Here is a 17,122-nt window from a genome sequence, read left to right on the forward strand (position 1 = left end):
GCATAAGGCCTAGCTTTTCCTGTATCATTTAATTTGTAACTTAATTAAATAATCACTTCATTACTTTTTTTTCTAAGAATAATTACGATAACTGCTACAAGTAATTATGGTAATAATTACCGTTAACCAGGCACACTGGAGTTTATGCAAAAACATTGCAAAACAGAAAGCAATGGATCAGAGGAGGATAGCTCCTTAGTACAATTTGCAATCTGCAATCTCACTATTTAAAGCAGACTTTGCAAAAGATGGAAGGAAGCGATGTTCCACAAAAAAGGAATTTCACCTTGCTTGGAAAGATCACTAATAACATATAAGAAAGGCCTTAATAATATAACATTATTCATATATATAGACCTATAGGCTACAGGTGGTTATGACACATTGCCAAGTGCTTGCGAGTATTGAAGGATTTCTCTCCTGTTGTACTATAACGTCTTGACCTTGAGCACGTTGAGGTAACTTACAGTTCGATTTGGTGCTTGAACTGATTGTGTAAAACTATTTTCTTGAACAAAATTAATTCAAGGCTCAATTATTTCGGATTAATTGTCACCAGCCATCAACCAGGCAAAAAAGAGGTCTGAAATCTGAATTTACAGCTCATACTGATCCTCCAATCAAATTTTGAGTAAAGCTGTACTGTTTTTTTTGTTGTTTTGTTGTGTAACTAACATTATTTGCAATGTCATTCTGACTTCCCGTTCATCAGTAACTTACTGCCGCATGACCCGACAGTTATAAACAGCATACATATAATCATCACTGAAACATATTAAAGATTCAAATTAATAAACGTGAAATTTAAAGTCTATTTAAATTGCTGCAACTAATGTTATAACATATGAACATTATAATGATCGTTTTCGCTGTTAGAAAAAGAAGCGCAAGAACAACTGTAAAACGTGTCAGAGCTGATTTTTTTTTTTTTTTTTTTAAACATGATTTAAAATAAAAAAAAACTTTTTTTTTTTTTTTTTTAAACAGCTTTTTTTTCTATCACATGTTGCCTAACCTAATTTGTGACACCCCACCCCTGCGGTTCAGCCAGTATTTCCCATCGAGCGCACCGTCCACAAAGGACGGACCTCCAATTCGCACTTCAGCCAATCGGCGTTGTCCAAAACCTGTGGAGTCGCAGCCGATTGGCTGAAATCCCAGCCTACCAAACGTTGTTATATTTCAACAGTTCCGTTTCGCCACTTTATTTTATTTTTATCCACAACAGGCGCTTTTTAAGACGTCTGTGTTGCTTTACGGGCATTTAAATCTTGACATTTAAGATTTATTTATTTTTTTAATCCACGTTTTGAGGTTTTCGACTCGAAAGTAATCGACTGTAATCACGTGACATGCAAGCAGTAAGGTGAGGATAATCTTCATATTCTTTTTAAATACTACACCCAATACATATTCTGTCATTTTGAGTTATTTTTAAGTATCTTATAGCCTTCATAAAGAAGAAAACAGACTGAATTGGGTGGCATTAGAAAACCTTCATCACTGCAGTTATGAGTGTAAACTACCATTTTATGAGTTGGTAGGATGTCATGTCATGTCCTGTCGCACCCAGTTTGCCGGTTGAGACGTTCAACAGGTTTTTCCAATATTTTTTAGAAATATCTTCCGGGGTGCCTGGTCCTCTGAGGAACGACTCGATGGGAAGACGGTGGTCATCACCGGGGCCAACACCGGCATCGGCAAGGAGACGGCCATCGACCTGGCAAAGAGAGGTGAGGTCCGACTCTTCGGTCAAGACCGCAGTCTAAAGTTTGGATTACAACCTGCACACCGAGTCCAATAAACATTTTGTAAATCAGAACAGTATTTATTATATTATTGTTTTATATTTTTTGCTGTGTCATGGTTCAATTCAATTCAATTCAATTCAATTCAATTCAATTCAATTCAATTCAATTCAATTCATCTAGCGCCAAATCACAACATAGGTTATTTCATGGCACTTAACACATTAAAGTCCTTACAGCAAGACTTTACAATATTATAGAGGAACCCAACAATTCAACAATTCCCACATAAACTAGGAGGTAAAAAAAACAACAACAAAAAACTCCTCTTTAAGGAAGAAAAAGCCGAGAAAAAGGTCCACATGACAGATCATTTTTGTTATAGTTTGACCTACAGTTTATTAACTAAACTGGTTTAGTTAATTTCACTTCAGTTCCCTTTTCCCCAGACAAATATTTCAAATGTTTTATAACCTAAAAGAATAGTCAGTTTAAGTCGAATCGATCACTAACGACCCTTCGCCCTCTCGGCTTCATCACCTGCTTGATAAAGAGTAAGGAGTAAACAAATAATTATCTTTAATACAACTATATTTATTATCTGTTGCAATAAACAATGGCAATAAATTAAATATAAATGTGGTAAAGAAAAACATCCGCCCTTGAAATGCCATTTATGAAACAAACTATCCAGCTAAAAAAAAAATTATGTTGTCATAGAATATGTGGCTGTTCTTATTGTTATTTAAAATGTGCCATGAAATAATGATGGCACTAATGACTCATTATATATGACCTATTTCTTAACGCTGGCAGTTGCTTTATGTAAACATGATTTTAGTCTTTAAAGCCGTGAATTTGTGAGGTATCCTTTAAAATGATTACCCATTCAAACACTTTTTTAGTTATGGAATGACTTTGATGAGCCTCAATGAGACCAGACCCAGAGTCACCTCACTGTGCCACATATTGATTTACTCATCAAACCGGGTCTAATCATTTACAAGGCGCCTTAAATGTGTGCACTGAAGTCTTTCATCACGTAGAGATAGAAGAGAAGAACTGTTGGTGGAGACATGCAGCTCCATGGCGGGACATCTGCAAAACAAAGAACAGAAACTACACGAGCGAAGGAACTGACTGGAGAGACAACAGATAATAAGAAAAAGCTACGGGAGAGAAAAGGATGGTGAGGTGTGAGTCAGTTGAAGAGTAGGAGGAAAGAAAAGAAGCTCAGCATGTAACGAGGTCCCACAGCAGAGTTACTATGGTTACATTCATAATGTTAATAATAATAATAATAATACACTTTATTTGTATAGCACCTTTCCTACAAGAAATGCAGCTTCATGCAGTACAGCAAGAAAACGACATGCAGTGTTTCACATAAAAACAGATATAAAGGAACATTTAAAAAAAATATATATAGAAAAGAAATGAGATGCATAAGAAACAGATAAAATGCATAAAATTAAACACAAATAGAGTTAAAATATAAAATAAAGCAATATGCATTTTAAAGGCGCGGTAGTTCAAGTGAAAGAGAGCTTCAAGGGTACCTAGTTAAAGGTGGATGTAAAGAGATGTGTTTTTTTTTTCATCTTTGTTTTAAAAGTATTTCCTGAGAAAGCTTCCCTGATATCTAACGGGTAGTTTGTTCCACAGGTTTGGAGCGTAGCTGACATACTTGCATTTTGTAGCTCCTCTGAGAAAATACCGGGTAAGATCCTGATCTACCGGTTAATGGAGACCCCTCCTAGAGTCAATATTAGTCCTAAACAGCTGAGAACCTCTTTTTGTTGTGGCCTTATGGACTTTTGTTGACTTTTAGATCCGCGGGATGAGAAGATCACAATAAAACTTACCAGAAGCTGAAAAATCAGCTTTGAATTAGCAGCAGAAAAAAGATAAGTCAAGAGGAACAAAGTTAATTATAAAATCTGTTATATGACATCTGTTTTTCCTGATACATTTAAGAGTATAATAAGCAGAGGGTTTATGTGCACAGTTTGTCACGAGAGGGCGCTCTTCGCCCATTTAGCCGCACATTCACTCTGATATCTGCTGATACACAAAATATTTATGTTTGACCTCGTTTATTGTTCCGTTTATTTTCTTATTTGTATTTTTCTGCGTAGGGGCGAAGGTCATCATAGCATGCAGGGACATGGAGAAAGCCGGGGCGGCCGTGAAAGAGATCAAGGAGAGCTCGGGCAGCGACAGTGTCGCCTGCATGAAACTCGACTTGTCGGACACCAAGTCCATCAGAGAGTTCGCCGAAGCCATCAACAGAGGTGAAGACACTTGTTCCTGATGAAAACCGAACACGGGAAGAGACTCCATGACGCAGTTTTAGATCTCGATGCTCCCCCCTCCCCTCTCTCATCCCCTCCCCTCTCCCCTTACAGATGAGCAAAAACTCAACATCCTCATCAACAATGCCGGAGTGATGGTGTGTCCTTATGGGAAAACAGCAGATGGCTTTGAGATGCAGATCGGAGTCAACCACATGGGTAAATAAAACCGAGTTACGTGATCGGTGAGGACAGGACTGACTTTTAGCTTCATCACTGAGGCCTCTTGTTTTTTCCAGATTTACGATCCAGAACTGCAACTAATTCTAAAAAAAAGATAAATAAAATTGCTCGTTGTGTTTGTGGCTAATTATTTGGATTTTCTGTCACGGTGGACTACCAACATTGCTCGAGCAGAGCAGCTCCAAGTCTTTGCTGCTTGTATGTCCGACGAGAGAGATATCAGGGCATTTAAACGGTTACTATACCTACATGTGACGTCCACTCGGTGGCAGACTTGCTACCGGATCTCTCAGAGCTGCTTGAATTCAACTCTCTTTATGTTGCTGTTTGAAGTAAGACTGAATATTTACTGGTATGACAGACGGGGCCATTCAGAGCCAACTTGCTTATAAAGAGAATATATAGTGGGACACGTGCACCAAAATTTCATATCGTCCATAGTCATATCTGTTGTGAATAAACATTTCTGGTTGTCACATGTTAACGTGGTAGAAATCTGTATAATCTGTAAATTAAAAAAAGACAAACTTTCAAGTTGTGGAAAAATCCTGTTATTTGGTCTGTCCTGTCATTAGAAAAAAATATATATTTTATTGCCATAATTCATGTTAGCTTTTCTCTTTTTTCCTGAAACTCCAAATCTAATTTTAGAACTATTTCCTTCTTCTCCAGGTCATTTCCTGTTGACGCATTTGTTGATTGACCTGATTAAACGCTCGGCGCCGGCCAGGATCATCACGGTGTCGTCGATGGCTCACAGCTGGGGCTCCATCAACCTGGAGGACATCAACAGCGAGAAGAGTTACGACAAGGGACGAGCCTACTCCCAGAGCAAGCTGGCCAACGTCCTCTTCACCCGCTCCCTGGCCAGACGCCTCGAAGGTTTTTGTTTTAAAACCCTCGCGTTTTTACTTTGATCAATATTTAGAGGATTTTGGCATCTTTCATTAGAATAGAAAATGCAGCACCTTTTTAAACGGTAATCTTATTCAAGCGTTCACCTTTTCTTTCTTTCTTTTTTTGTCAGGCACGGGCGTGACGGCGTACGTTCTCCATCCTGGAGTTGTGCAGACTGACTTATGGCGCCATCTGAGTGGCTTTCAGCAGTTGGTCATGAAGGTGGTCAGTCCTTTCACCAAAAACTCTGTGCAGGGAGCTCAGACGTCAATTTACTGCGCCGTGGAACCGTCGCTGGAGAAGGAGAGCGGTGGATACTACAGGTACAACATACAGACATCGTGTTGCATTTCCTGTCTCCAGCAACTGTCTTTGATACAGTGGTCCCCCAACATCTTTACATTGGGACCTCTGAAAGTGAAACACAGCAACTTTCAGTGAGGTCGGAAGCTGAGCTAAGGCTAACTTCAGCGTCAAATCCCGCTATGGACACTCAGAAGTATTGTAGAAATCGAAACACGTTTAACATTTCTACAGCAATAAAATCTTATAAATGAACAAGAAACCATGTAAAAAAAAAAAAAACACCAAATAATTCTAACCAAAAGACGTAGGAAAAAAAATCGACAAGCTGGCTTCATTGCGTCAGATTTGAAAAATTATTGACATCATGTTCAGCGGCCCTCCCGACCCGTTCGGAGGCCTCGGATATCTCGGCAAGGCATGCTGGGAATGCAGGCCCTCCAAGGGTACTCGGCAGTATATCAGGATTTCACCTCATTCGCAGGAGGACAGAATAGATATCGCCGAACTTAAACAGCCGACAGGACCACGAATGTGTTCAGGAGATGATCTAAATAAATCTTTGCTTGCAGCGACTGTGCTCCTGCCAGCTGCTGCGCGGCCGCCAAGGACGACGACCTGGCGAAGAAGTTGTGGGAGCTGAGCTGCCGAATGCTCTCCGTAACGTGGGAATGAAAACACCTGGATTTGAAAAAAAATAAATGAATCTTGACCGTCTGTTATGTTTACTAAATGATGCAATATATCACCAATCCGCCCTGCCAGGAAATGAGGCACAATTGTCTTAACATACTACTTATAGTTCTTGTATGTGTTTGTTTTGCATATTAATTATTTCTAATAAAGATAATATTAAGTTTATGTCAAGTTTATGATACTGATTTTCTTTTTCATTCAAGTTTGTATTGATTATCTGAATATTGTTTTGTCTACAGTGTTGTCCACGTCTTGTACATTTTCTGTGCCTGAATTCTCTGACAGTTAACTAATACTTACACTACATGATTGTGTTTTTGTCTGTTTCCAGATGCTTAGTATTTAAGTTTATGGAAAAGAGTTTTTAGCAACTACACACTTACTTATAATGGGGGAAAAAAAACAAACAGGCAATTTGTAAAGTACATCTTCAGGTGTACATGAACACATCGTCGGTGGTCTATCATGGTGTGTTTAGGCGTTTTAGGTCTTTTAACATCAGACGTTCTCTCCCAAATGACCCAACGGTGGTCGATCAGCCCAACAGTTTGTGTCTCTATGGGTCTGAATACTTTTGTAAAAGACGCATTTCAGTTATAGATTTTTATTAAATGTGCAACATTTCTAAAACACCTGTTTTGAGTGTAGAAATGTCCAATTATCATTAAAAAAAAAATGGTGTTAAAAAAAAGTAAAGGGGATTAAACACTTTCATTTGCTAAATTGATTTTACTGTGAAAATATTTTTGTTTTGGTATTTTTTTTAGTGGTCAGTAATGGTAATATTAGTAATATTCATATTGAGGAAATGTTTTTCACGGCAGGCTTGTCACAGTAGATGAAACGCAGGTGCGCCAACGATGGCTCTGTTCCATTAATTGGGACCGACCCTCAGCATGCGGCTATCGCTAATAGAATACACCTGTGCTTAATTACATGTAAGACTATCTGCCGAGAAAAAGGTCCACATGACAGATCATTTTTGTTATAGTTTGACCTACAGTTTATTAATTAAACTGGTTTAGTTAATTTCACTTCAGTTCCCTTTTCCCCAGACAAATATTTCAAATGTTTTATAACCTAAGGATAGTCAGTTTAAGTCGATCATTTATTTTATCACTAATGACCCTTCGCCCTCTTGGCTTCATCACCTGCTTGAAAAAGAGTAAGGAGTAAATGAATAGTTAACTTTAATACGACTATATTTATTCTCTGTTGCAATAGACAATGGCAATAAATTAAATATAAATGTGGTAAAGAAAAACATCCGCCCTTGATGTGGCCTCCAACAGCGTTCTGTGAAATGCCATTTATGAAACAAACTATCCAGCTAAAAAATTTTTATGTTGTCATAGAATATGTGGCTGTTCTTATTGTTATTTAAAATGTGCCATGAAATAATGATGGCACTAATGACTCATTATATATGACCTATTTCTTAACGCTTGCAGTTGCTTTATGTAAACATGATTTTAGTCTTTAAAGCCATGAATTTGTGAGGTATCCTTTAAAATGATTACCCATTCAAACACTTTTTTAGTTATGGAATGACTTTGATGAGCCTCAATGAGACCAGACCCAGAGTCACCTCACTGTGCCACATATTGATTTACTCATTAAACCGGGTCTTGTCATTTACAAGGCGCCATAAATGTGTGCACTGAAGTCTTTCATCACCATGGCCACATATACAGTGAATCATTAATGTTTCATAAAGAAAAGAAGCTGGCTATAAAACTCAACCAAGAGTCTCGCAGTGATACTATCACCGAGGCAAACGGCAAGCAGGATGGATGTAAGGAAGCCCTGGTGCATGACTAAACCGGACTAATTACACCGTTTAGAAATAAGGTCAGAAATAAGTTGATATGATTCTGCCAGGAGGTAAAAGTGATGCAGACGTGATAGTTTATGATTTTTTTTTTCTCTCAGGGAAGTTCTGTGAGGATGGAAGAACCTGAGGACGGCATCGCTGTGGTGGGAATCGGATGCAATTTTCCAGGAGGTGAGCAGAATTTAGGGAACTTTGTTTTTTTGTTTTGTTTGTTCATTGAGTTTTTATGTAACTGAATAATTTGCCATTGAAAAAAAAAAGTTCTGCCTCATATGTAAAGAAAAGTAAAAAAAAAAAAAAAAAAGATGTCTCAATGTGCTAAAAATAAAGACGCTTTGCATTATTTTACAAAAACATTAAATATCTTCTCTGAAAATTAATTGATTAAAACGTGTTCACTTAAGATCTACAACATCTAAACAACAATCATAATAAGTGAAATTAAGCCCTTGTGATTCTAAAGAAAAGAAAAAAAGATGTAATTATTTTTATTTGATTGAAATCTAGCTACGATGATCAAATTTCATTCCATAAAACAATTACTGCTTTGGAGCTTTAAGGCGTTATAACAAATGTATGTTTTCCTCCCATCAGGAGAAGGGCTTGATAATTTCTGGAAGGTTCTGGTGGATGGGAGAAACTGTTCTGTGCCAGTTCCCAGAGAGAGATTTGATTTATCCAGCTGGTTTGACTCTGATGACAACAAAGCGGGGAAATCTCGCACAGCCAAGGCTGCTCTCATTGACGGGTACGATCTTTAAACCTTATCATACAGCCTAGATAGATTAAATATTTTGTGTACTACATTTTATAGCTCCACATGTGTCCATTTGTTTGTTGGCCTTACTTTTAGATTCTCTCCTTTTTAAGACGGATTATTGAACAATTTGAATATTTTTTTTTGGATATACTTTCAAGTTTTTATATTGTGTCTATATTATATCTGTCAATTTTTTTTTAAAATATTTTCCTGACTTTTTTCTAAAGTCCAGTGATCGTGATTGAACTCAGGTGTGCTGTAATTTGCTGATGAGGTCACTGATTGAGGATTACCACCAGGTATGGGATGTCTATATATAAGCCTGGTATCTGGCGTAGGCATTGAACATGCCTTGAGAAAGAGTAGCTGTGGGGGAAATGTTAGTGATAGAACACCATCAGCGGTCATCAGTCCTTCAGTATGGGGTGTTTAAACAATGCAATGTTCTCGTGTGAAACTGGTTAAGAAGGTTAATTTCACTTTAAGCAATTCAAGATCCCCTTGAAACATCTGCAGAGAAATATGAAAAATATTTTGCTTTTGAAAAGCATTTAGTGTCTGAAAAGAGTTTACCATGCAAATGTTCTTGGGTAGAAATTCATGAAATGACATCTTCCTCCTCCCTCACTGAAAAAAGACCTGAATATGCAAATATATTTATGTGTGTATATATTTTTATTTCAAGTCCATACAAGATGTCCCTTACTTCACTGAAATTGTGCTTTCGGGTAAATGACTTAACTTTTTAGGAGAGCTCAACTGGAAACAGAATTCCAGTTTCAGATTCTGCAACATAAATCTTTCTGTACAATGACTGTCAAACATCCATGAAAAGCAACATTTATTAAAACACATATTATTGAGAGACTTTGAATTATGAGATGTGTTTTTTCCTAAAGCTGATCTAATTATGTTAAATACTTTCAGATTCAATGAATTTGACCACAAGTTTTTTGGCATCAGTGACAGTGAAGTGGAACAAATGGATCCTCAACAGAAACAGCTCCTTCAGTGTGTTTATAGAGCTTTAGAAAATGCTGGGATTCCTATGGAGAAAGCCAGTGGGACCAGGACAGGAGTTTTTTTCGGTAAGATGGTAAAAACACGTCTCCAGTTCTTGTGTTCTTTATCGTTTTCCATTAAAATCATGAACATTAAATTATTACTTTCATGTCCTTAAACTGACTTTTTACAACAGATATGGGTATCAAGTTTTACTCCTGTTAAAATCATTATTATACAAAATATTCATGAAAAATGCATTTAACATGTGTTATGTTGCTTTGATTTAAAGGGATAATGAACAGAGATTATGAAACAAATGCTGCACACATGCACCCAAGTATGATCAACCACTGGACTGGCACAGGCCTCGCCATGAGTATTGCAGCAAACAGAATCTCCTACATCTTCAACTTCACTGGACCCTCCCTGTCCATAGACTGTGCCTGTTCATCGTCCCTTGTGGCTCTTCACCTTGCCTGTCAATCCATTAAACAAGGTGTGTGCAGTTTCTAACTGAAGCCAATAACACACAGTGATCTTGCACTGTGGTTTATTTTAAAACCCGGCGTTAAAATATTATCGGTAGAGATCATAAAGTATGTTTTATCTTATCAGGAGATTGTGAAATGGCTGTTTGTGGAGGGGTCAGCTGCATCATTGAGCCAAGAGTGTTTGTTGCGCTCAGCAAGGCCAAGATGATCTCACCTGATGGGACCAGCAAACCTTTCTCCAGCAGAGCAGATGGCTACGGTCGAGGGGAGGGCTGTGGGGTGGTTCTCCTGAAGCCAATGAAAAAGGTCAGAATATGGAAAGAGTGGAACAACATATCAGATATCTAATTAGAAGGGCACTCAGAACCCAGACCTCCACTAAGGCCAATAGTCCACTCCTTTATTAGGGCCCAAGCACCGATGGTGCGAAAGCGGGATCTCCGATGTGCGGCGTGCGAAGCCCCGCATATCACTGCTTGCCGTTTTAATTTACAACTGCAACCACTATATATGTCTGGGTATCTTTGAAGTTGTGGCAATTTTACAATTGTACCAGTTTTTGGTTCTACTGACTCTCACCGAGTGTACTGGCCCTCGGGTATACCAGGACAAATCCCAGTAGACCTTCAAAAAAATCCATTATGCTTTTTTCAGCCCTGTCTGCCCCCTGATACAGTCATTTTATTTTAATGTCTGCCTAAGTTTTGTCACTATTTAACTTTACTGCCATCTACTAGATTTGAAGATGTATAGCATCTAATAGTCCAAATGTCACCTCATGTTTCGGATCCACTCTCAAATGTAATGGGTAGTTCCTTAGCCCATGCTACACCCTTCCACCAAGTTTCATGGAAATCGCACCAGTAGTTGTTCCATAATCCTGCTGACAAACTAGGACAAACAAACCACACTGAAGCCATCCCCTCCTTGGTGGAGGTAATTATCATCATATTGAGTTCCCATGTCATTGCTACATTAGTGTCACATAGGCTACTTGATTTAAAAAATAAAAAAAAAAAAAGAGTCTTGTTGCTGCTTTACAGGCTCTTCAAGACCATGACAATATCTGGGGTGTCATCAGGAAAACGGCAGTCAACCAAGATGGACACACAGTCACTCCGATCACCAAACCCTCCATGACACAACAAGAGGAGCTGCTGCGCAGAATCTACTCCGAGTCTGACAATGCAAATGTCCAGTACATCGAGGCACATGGGACTGGAACCCCAGCGGGAGATCCTACAGAGGCGGGAAGCATATCGAACGTCATTGCTAAAGCCAGACCTCCTGGTTCGGATTCACTACGGATTGGCTCAGTAAAGAGCAATATTGGACACACTGAATCTGCAGCTGGGGTGGCCGGACTCATTAAGGTTCTTCTAATGATGAAGCACGAGACCATTGTTCCCTCAGTTTTCTACTCTGATGAAACCTCCAGTGTAGATACCAAAGCCTTGAACATTCAAATTCCCAAGGAAACACAAAGGTGGGAAGCTTCCGGTGCAAGAATTGCAGGAGTCAACAGCTTTGGTTTTGGGGGAACAAATGCACATGCTATTGTCAGAGAGCACACACAGTCATGTGTTGGGCAAAAGAAAAACGAGAAGCAAGTGAAGTATTTTGTCATGTCAGCAAATTCCTTTAAATCTCTTACTATGATGATGGAAGACACCATTAAACGGCTCGAGGCCGATAACAAAGTTGATCTAGACTCTCTGGTGTACACATCAGCTTGCAGAAGGAGCCACCAAAAACTTAAATACAGAAAGGCCATTGTGGTATCATCTGTGGTCGACCTTAAAGAGAATCTAAGTGCCACCGTTGGCAAAAATATCAGCCGAGCATACTCGGATCCAAAGCTAGTGTTTGTTTTCTGTGGAAATGGCGTCACTTACCATGGCATGTGCAAGCAGCTACTAAAATATGAGCCTATATTCAGAGAGAAGATCCAAGAGATTACGCAGCTTTTCCAAAGTCTGAGTACTCTAAATATCATGGAGACACTTCAGAGTGAATTTGAGAGTAGCGACTTCAAAAAACCAAACGTTGTCCAACCACTCCTCTTTGCTGTCCAGGTTGGGATTACAACTCTATTCAGGCACTGGGGAGTCAAGCCTGATGCGATTCTTGGACACTCCATTGGTGAAGTTGCAGCCGCTCACTGCTCCGGCATCTTGTCTCTTGAGAATGCAGTAAAAGTCATACATTTCCGCAGCACTCTCCAGAGCAAAGTCACCGGGGGGAAGATGCTTGTGATAAGCAATATGGCGGTATCAGAGGTAACTTCTCTTCTCCCTCTTTACTCTGGTAGAGTTTGCTTTGCTGCTTTCAACAGCCCAATATCCTGCACCCTTTCAGGTGATGCAGATGCAATTGAGTGTCTCCATAAGGAGCTCAGTAACTCTGCTCACAGTCAGAATCTGTTCCTTCATGTGCTGGATGTTCCCACTGCTTACCACAGCCACTTGATGGACACGATCCTGCCAGAGGTCAAGAAGACAATTGGTTCCTTACAGATGAACGATCTTGACACAGAGTTGTTCTCAACAGTAAAGGGCAAAGAAGTCCAACAGGGAGATTTCTGCACCGGTGAATACTGGGCGAGAAACATTCGTGAGCCAGTAGCTTTCGAGCAGGCAGTGAGGTCGGCAGCTAAAGGGAAGAAGAACCCAGTCTTTGTAGAGATTGGCCCAAGAAGGGCGCTGCAGAGAAACATCATGGAATCTCTGGGAAATGACACAGCTGTTCTTGCCTCGGTGCAACCAGAGAAAGATCATGAATCAGTCATGTCTGTTGTTTCTAAACTGTTCGAACTGGGTGTTCAGGTAGATTGGAACACCTTCTACAGAGGTTATGAGACGATACCACTGCCTTTCCCAAGATACCAGTTTGATTGTTCAAACAGAGATGTCATCATCGGAGTGGCACAGAAAAACACTGCAAGTAATCATCCTGTGCTCTGTCAGACAGGAAGTGAGAGCAATATTTTCAGCTGTGATCTGACATCTGACTCTTCTTTTTACTTGAAAGAGCACAAGCACAATGATATACCCATCATCCCTGGTGCCTTGTACGCCGAGTTGGGTTTAGCTGCATTCCTGGCCAGTGCTAAACCAAAAGTACCCCTCAACTCACTACAGCTCAGTGTCAGTTTTCACAGTCCATTTGTTTTAACCCAGAATTCCCCTGAAATGAAGGTGCAACTGGAACCAAAGGAGAAAGAAACTAGTTTCAGGGTACTCTCCCCCTCTGCAGTGTATGCATCAGGCACAGTGGTTTCAAAGAAAGAGAGACTGATTGAGGAGCAGTGCATTTCACTGAGCCCCATCTACAAACGATGCACATCTGTATTGAGCTCTCAGGAGTTTTATGGGTATCTCTCTCAAGGAGGCTTTCAGTATGGAGACATCTTCCGGAACAAGGGGGATGTGCACTATGGGGAAGATTTGAGGGAGGCGTTTGCAGCTGTTTCAGTTCCAGAAGAACTGCAGTCTCATTTGCATGACTACTACATTCATCCCGTTGTGTTGGATTATCTGATGCAGCTTCTCCCAGTTACAGTAGAGCACAGATTTGCTGGTAGGTCAGGATTTCCTGCCAAAATAGGAAGTCTGACGGTGTTTGAACCCTTGCAAAAGGAGATGATTGTCTATCTGAGAGCAACCAATGTGGGTGCTGATCACTTGGAGGTTTGTGGCTGCTTTGCAGATAAGGAGGGCAGAGTGTTGGTTGAGGTTAAGCATGCGATAATCAAGTACCTTGGCAGCCGCTCTCATGTGGTTGAGGAGTACTTTTACCACAACTCCTTCAGTGTCATCCCCAAAGGTTCCCCTCCTGCTCCTCACCCAAAGGCTTTGGTCTTCTGTGACAATACTGGGATCTCTAAAGGTCTGCAACAACATTTGGATTCAAAATCTAAATACATTTCCTTCACACATGCAAAAGATATCTTGAGCCACGGGTTTCCTTCTCTCTTGGTAAATCTCAATATCACAGATATTGAGAAAAACTTTGATGAGGTCTTGTTTTTGTGGGGCAACAAAAACCTGACATCAATGGCAGCTGATGGCATCTTGCAGAATCTGGCGAGCTGCTGTGAGATTTTCCGCCAAATAGTCCTCGAGTTGAAGCGAATTCATTTCCCAAACTCGATAAGAGCAGTAACCTACTGTTCATCTGAAATCACATCACACCACATAAGTCCAGGTTTTGCTCTTTGTGGTATGACAAGATCATTCGCTGCAGAGATACCGGATCTTTCTTTTCAGTTGGTTGATATAGGCACTATCTCTGCGAAGGACATTGCAGCTCTTTTTGAGGTCCTAAGATCATATCCTTGCAGCAAGTATCCAGAGTTGGTGGTAAAAGATGGGCTGGTTTTGAAACCTTCCATTGTACGTACCCCACCAGAAGCTAATGACATTTCAGAGGGCAGTTACACCTCTACAATGTCTGAAACTTGTGTCTTTCAGACAGCTGATGCACACAAGATGACCCAACTGAGTGCCATTCACGTTGACAAGGAAGCCGAGCCAATCGGTGACACATCGGTTGAAATCCGGCCCAGTAAAATGTGTGTTCATTCATCGGATTACTTCCCCGTCAGCGCTTCACATTTGAAATTCGGCCAGACACTGTACTGGGACAAACATTCATCTCAGAAACACAAGCTACTCACTCTGGACTTCAGTGGAACCATAACAGCAGCAGGAAAAGATGTACAGAAGTTCAAAGTGGGAGACCATGTTGCTTCCTGTTATCCTATAGTGGCTGCTAGTAAGGTCAGAGTTCCAGAGGATGTGTGCTACTGCACCAAAATGTTCTCCTTCCTCCAAGAAACACCATGTGTCTCCTACTTTGTGCTGGCATGGGAGATCATGCATCGAGCCTTGCCCAGAGATAAACATAATTTAGGGATCGTGTGTTCTGAGCCTGATTCTGCTCTGGTGAAAGTCTTGGCACTTACCTCCTACAAATCAGGCTGGAACGTGATTGTTGGTACACAGTGCAATGTCTCTTTTGTAGATGTCAATGCCTTTGTCATCCTGCCTCCATTCGATGAGTCTCTGGCTACTAAAATTTGCAACCTTCCCGGCATCCAACATGTTGTCATCGTCTGCGAATCTCAGATGCACTGTTTGCTCACTCAGGACATGTTTCAAAGTGTAAAGGAAAGTGTTCATGTGCAGACAATTCAGATGCCAGCTGTTTTGCAAAAGGGCTCCCTGAGAGCACAGAGACCACACATTTATCACTGGCTAAAGTCCCTGAACCTGAGCAGGAAATTTGCTCTTGAAAGCTTTACCTTTCAGAGTCTGAGATCTGAAAGCAAGAGCCTCAATTCAGAGAAACCACAATCCTACTTCAACTCAAGCAAACTGGCTGTGGTGGTTCTGGAAAAAGATGTTGGCAGTACAATGTCTGAGATTCCTTTGCTGCCAACAAAAATACAGCTTTTTCGAAAGAGATCGGTGTACATAGTGGCAGGCGGTCTATCCGGTCTGGGCTTTGAAACTGTCAAGTTCATCTCGCAAAGAGGCGGTGAGCACATTGTCATAATCTCCAGAAGCAAGCCCACACATGATGTGAAGCTAGAAATAAGCAATGTAGAGAAACGGTGTGGAAACAGCATCACCACCATGGAGTGTGACATATCCGTCTCTGAGCATGTGCACAAAGTTATCAGTGTCATCGGCCAAAAGTTCCCTCAATGTCCAATCAGAGGGGTGTTTCACAGTGCAGTTATCTTGCATGACGGCCTGATTGAGACTCTTGACAGATCTCTTTACGAGAAGGTTTTCAGACCCAAAGTAAATGGTGCCTTAAATTTGCACCATGCAACGCAGCACTGTCGTTTAGATTACTTTGTGTGCTACTCTTCCATCTCGGCTTTCCTGGGAAACGCATCGCAAACAAACTACGCAGCAGCCAATACATTCCTCGACATGTTCTGTCAGTACAGGCGTAAAGTCGGATTGCCCGGACAGTCCATTAACTGGGGAGCGCTGAACCTCGGTCTGCTCTTGAACAAAGAGCATTTCCAGCGCTTCCTGGAGGCAAAGGGGATGATGGTGTTGGATGTGGCTGAGATTCATAAAGGCTTGGAGCAATGCCTCGTCCTCAACCGACCCCAACAAGCTGTTTGCAGGTTTCACTTCAAAAACATCAGGTACAACGTCCTCTCTCAAAATTCGTCCTTGACGCTGCGCCTGTCCGCATTGGTCGAGGATGCCTTCCAGAAATCCAAAGAGACAGATTCTCAAACAAAGCAGCCCACCACCGTTTCTCCAAAAGATTATGTCATCTCTCTGCTCTGTGAGACCGTTGGCATGGACCAGAGTGAGCTGAAAGACGAGTCACCTCTTTCATCCCTAGGCATTGACTCCATGCAGGCCATGACTCTGCAGAATCTGATCTTCCGGGAGAGAGGTTTGAATGTGCCTTTGGTGAAACTGTTGGATCCCAATGCTACAATATCAACAGTGGTAGCTTTACTCAGTGAAGGAGCTGAATGTTTCGGTGAAAATGAGGAGTCTGAAGACATGGATGATGTTTCTACCAGACTGTAAACACTTCAAGAGCAGATATTATACTGCACAAGTAGTAGAAACCAAATTAATCCTTAGATTAGAACATCATAAAACTGGAATAGTTGAAAATTATGCCATCAGATTCAACAGAACACTTTTGATGGCCATTCTACACATATACGGCAGAATTATTTTGTTAATGCCACTTGTTTGTACTCTGTTTTGTGAAAACTTTGGGCTCTGGTCATTGTTTTGATCAATCTTTGTATTTCAGTTTTATAAACATGTATTGTGTTACTTTACACACTTTTTTGGAAATTT

At 40.6% G+C, this 17,122-nt stretch overlaps 2 protein-coding genes across 2 annotated transcripts; both read left to right on the forward strand.

Annotated features, from left to right (window-relative positions):
- Window positions 1-1,192: 1,192 nt before the first annotated feature.
- On the forward strand, window positions 1,193-6,312 carry LOC138619783 (retinol dehydrogenase 12-like). The gene is made up of 7 exons (XM_069696550.1): window positions 1,193-1,366; window positions 1,618-1,733; window positions 3,887-4,042; window positions 4,157-4,261; window positions 4,958-5,167; window positions 5,313-5,505; window positions 6,058-6,312. Exons 1-7 carry the CDS (start codon window positions 1,353-1,355, stop codon window positions 6,158-6,160), a joined length of 897 nt encoding a protein of 298 aa, XP_069552651.1. The 5' UTR covers window positions 1,193-1,352; the 3' UTR covers window positions 6,161-6,312.
- Window positions 6,313-7,411: 1,099 nt separating this feature from the next.
- Window positions 7,412-16,840, forward strand: fasn2 (fatty acid synthase 2). The gene is made up of 6 exons (XM_069696672.1): window positions 7,412-8,186; window positions 8,610-8,763; window positions 9,703-9,863; window positions 10,070-10,276; window positions 10,396-10,577; window positions 11,315-16,840. Exons 1-6 carry the CDS (start codon window positions 8,093-8,095, stop codon window positions 16,838-16,840), a joined length of 6,324 nt encoding a protein of 2,107 aa, XP_069552773.1. The 5' UTR covers window positions 7,412-8,092.
- The last annotated feature ends 282 nt before the right edge of the window (window positions 16,841-17,122 follow it).

Source organism: Brachyistius frenatus, unplaced genomic scaffold (genome assembly GCF_029030835.1).
Source record: "Brachyistius frenatus isolate BFR_SWC_R1_liver_20210118 unplaced genomic scaffold, ASM2903083v1 Contig_21, whole genome shotgun sequence".
Lineage (NCBI taxonomy): Eukaryota > Metazoa > Chordata > Actinopteri > Embiotocidae > Brachyistius > Brachyistius frenatus.

Coding starts and splice junctions, on each gene's coding strand:
- LOC138619783 (XM_069696550.1), top strand. Junction 1,734..3,886: donor CATCGACCTGGCAAAGAGAG/GTGAGGTCCGAC, acceptor TTTTCTGCGTAG/GGGCGAAGGTCATCATAGCA. Junction 5,506..6,057: donor GAGAGCGGTGGATACTACAG/GTACAACATACA, acceptor CTTTGCTTGCAG/CGACTGTGCTCCTGCCAGCT.
- fasn2 (XM_069696672.1), top strand. CDS start 8,093: ATGATTTTTTTTTTCTCTCAGGGAAGTTCTGTGAGGATGGAAGAACCT. Junction 8,187..8,609: donor CGGATGCAATTTTCCAGGAG/GTGAGCAGAATT, acceptor TCCTCCCATCAG/GAGAAGGGCTTGATAATTTC. Junction 10,578..11,314: donor TCCTGAAGCCAATGAAAAAG/GTCAGAATATGG, acceptor GCTGCTTTACAG/GCTCTTCAAGACCATGACAA.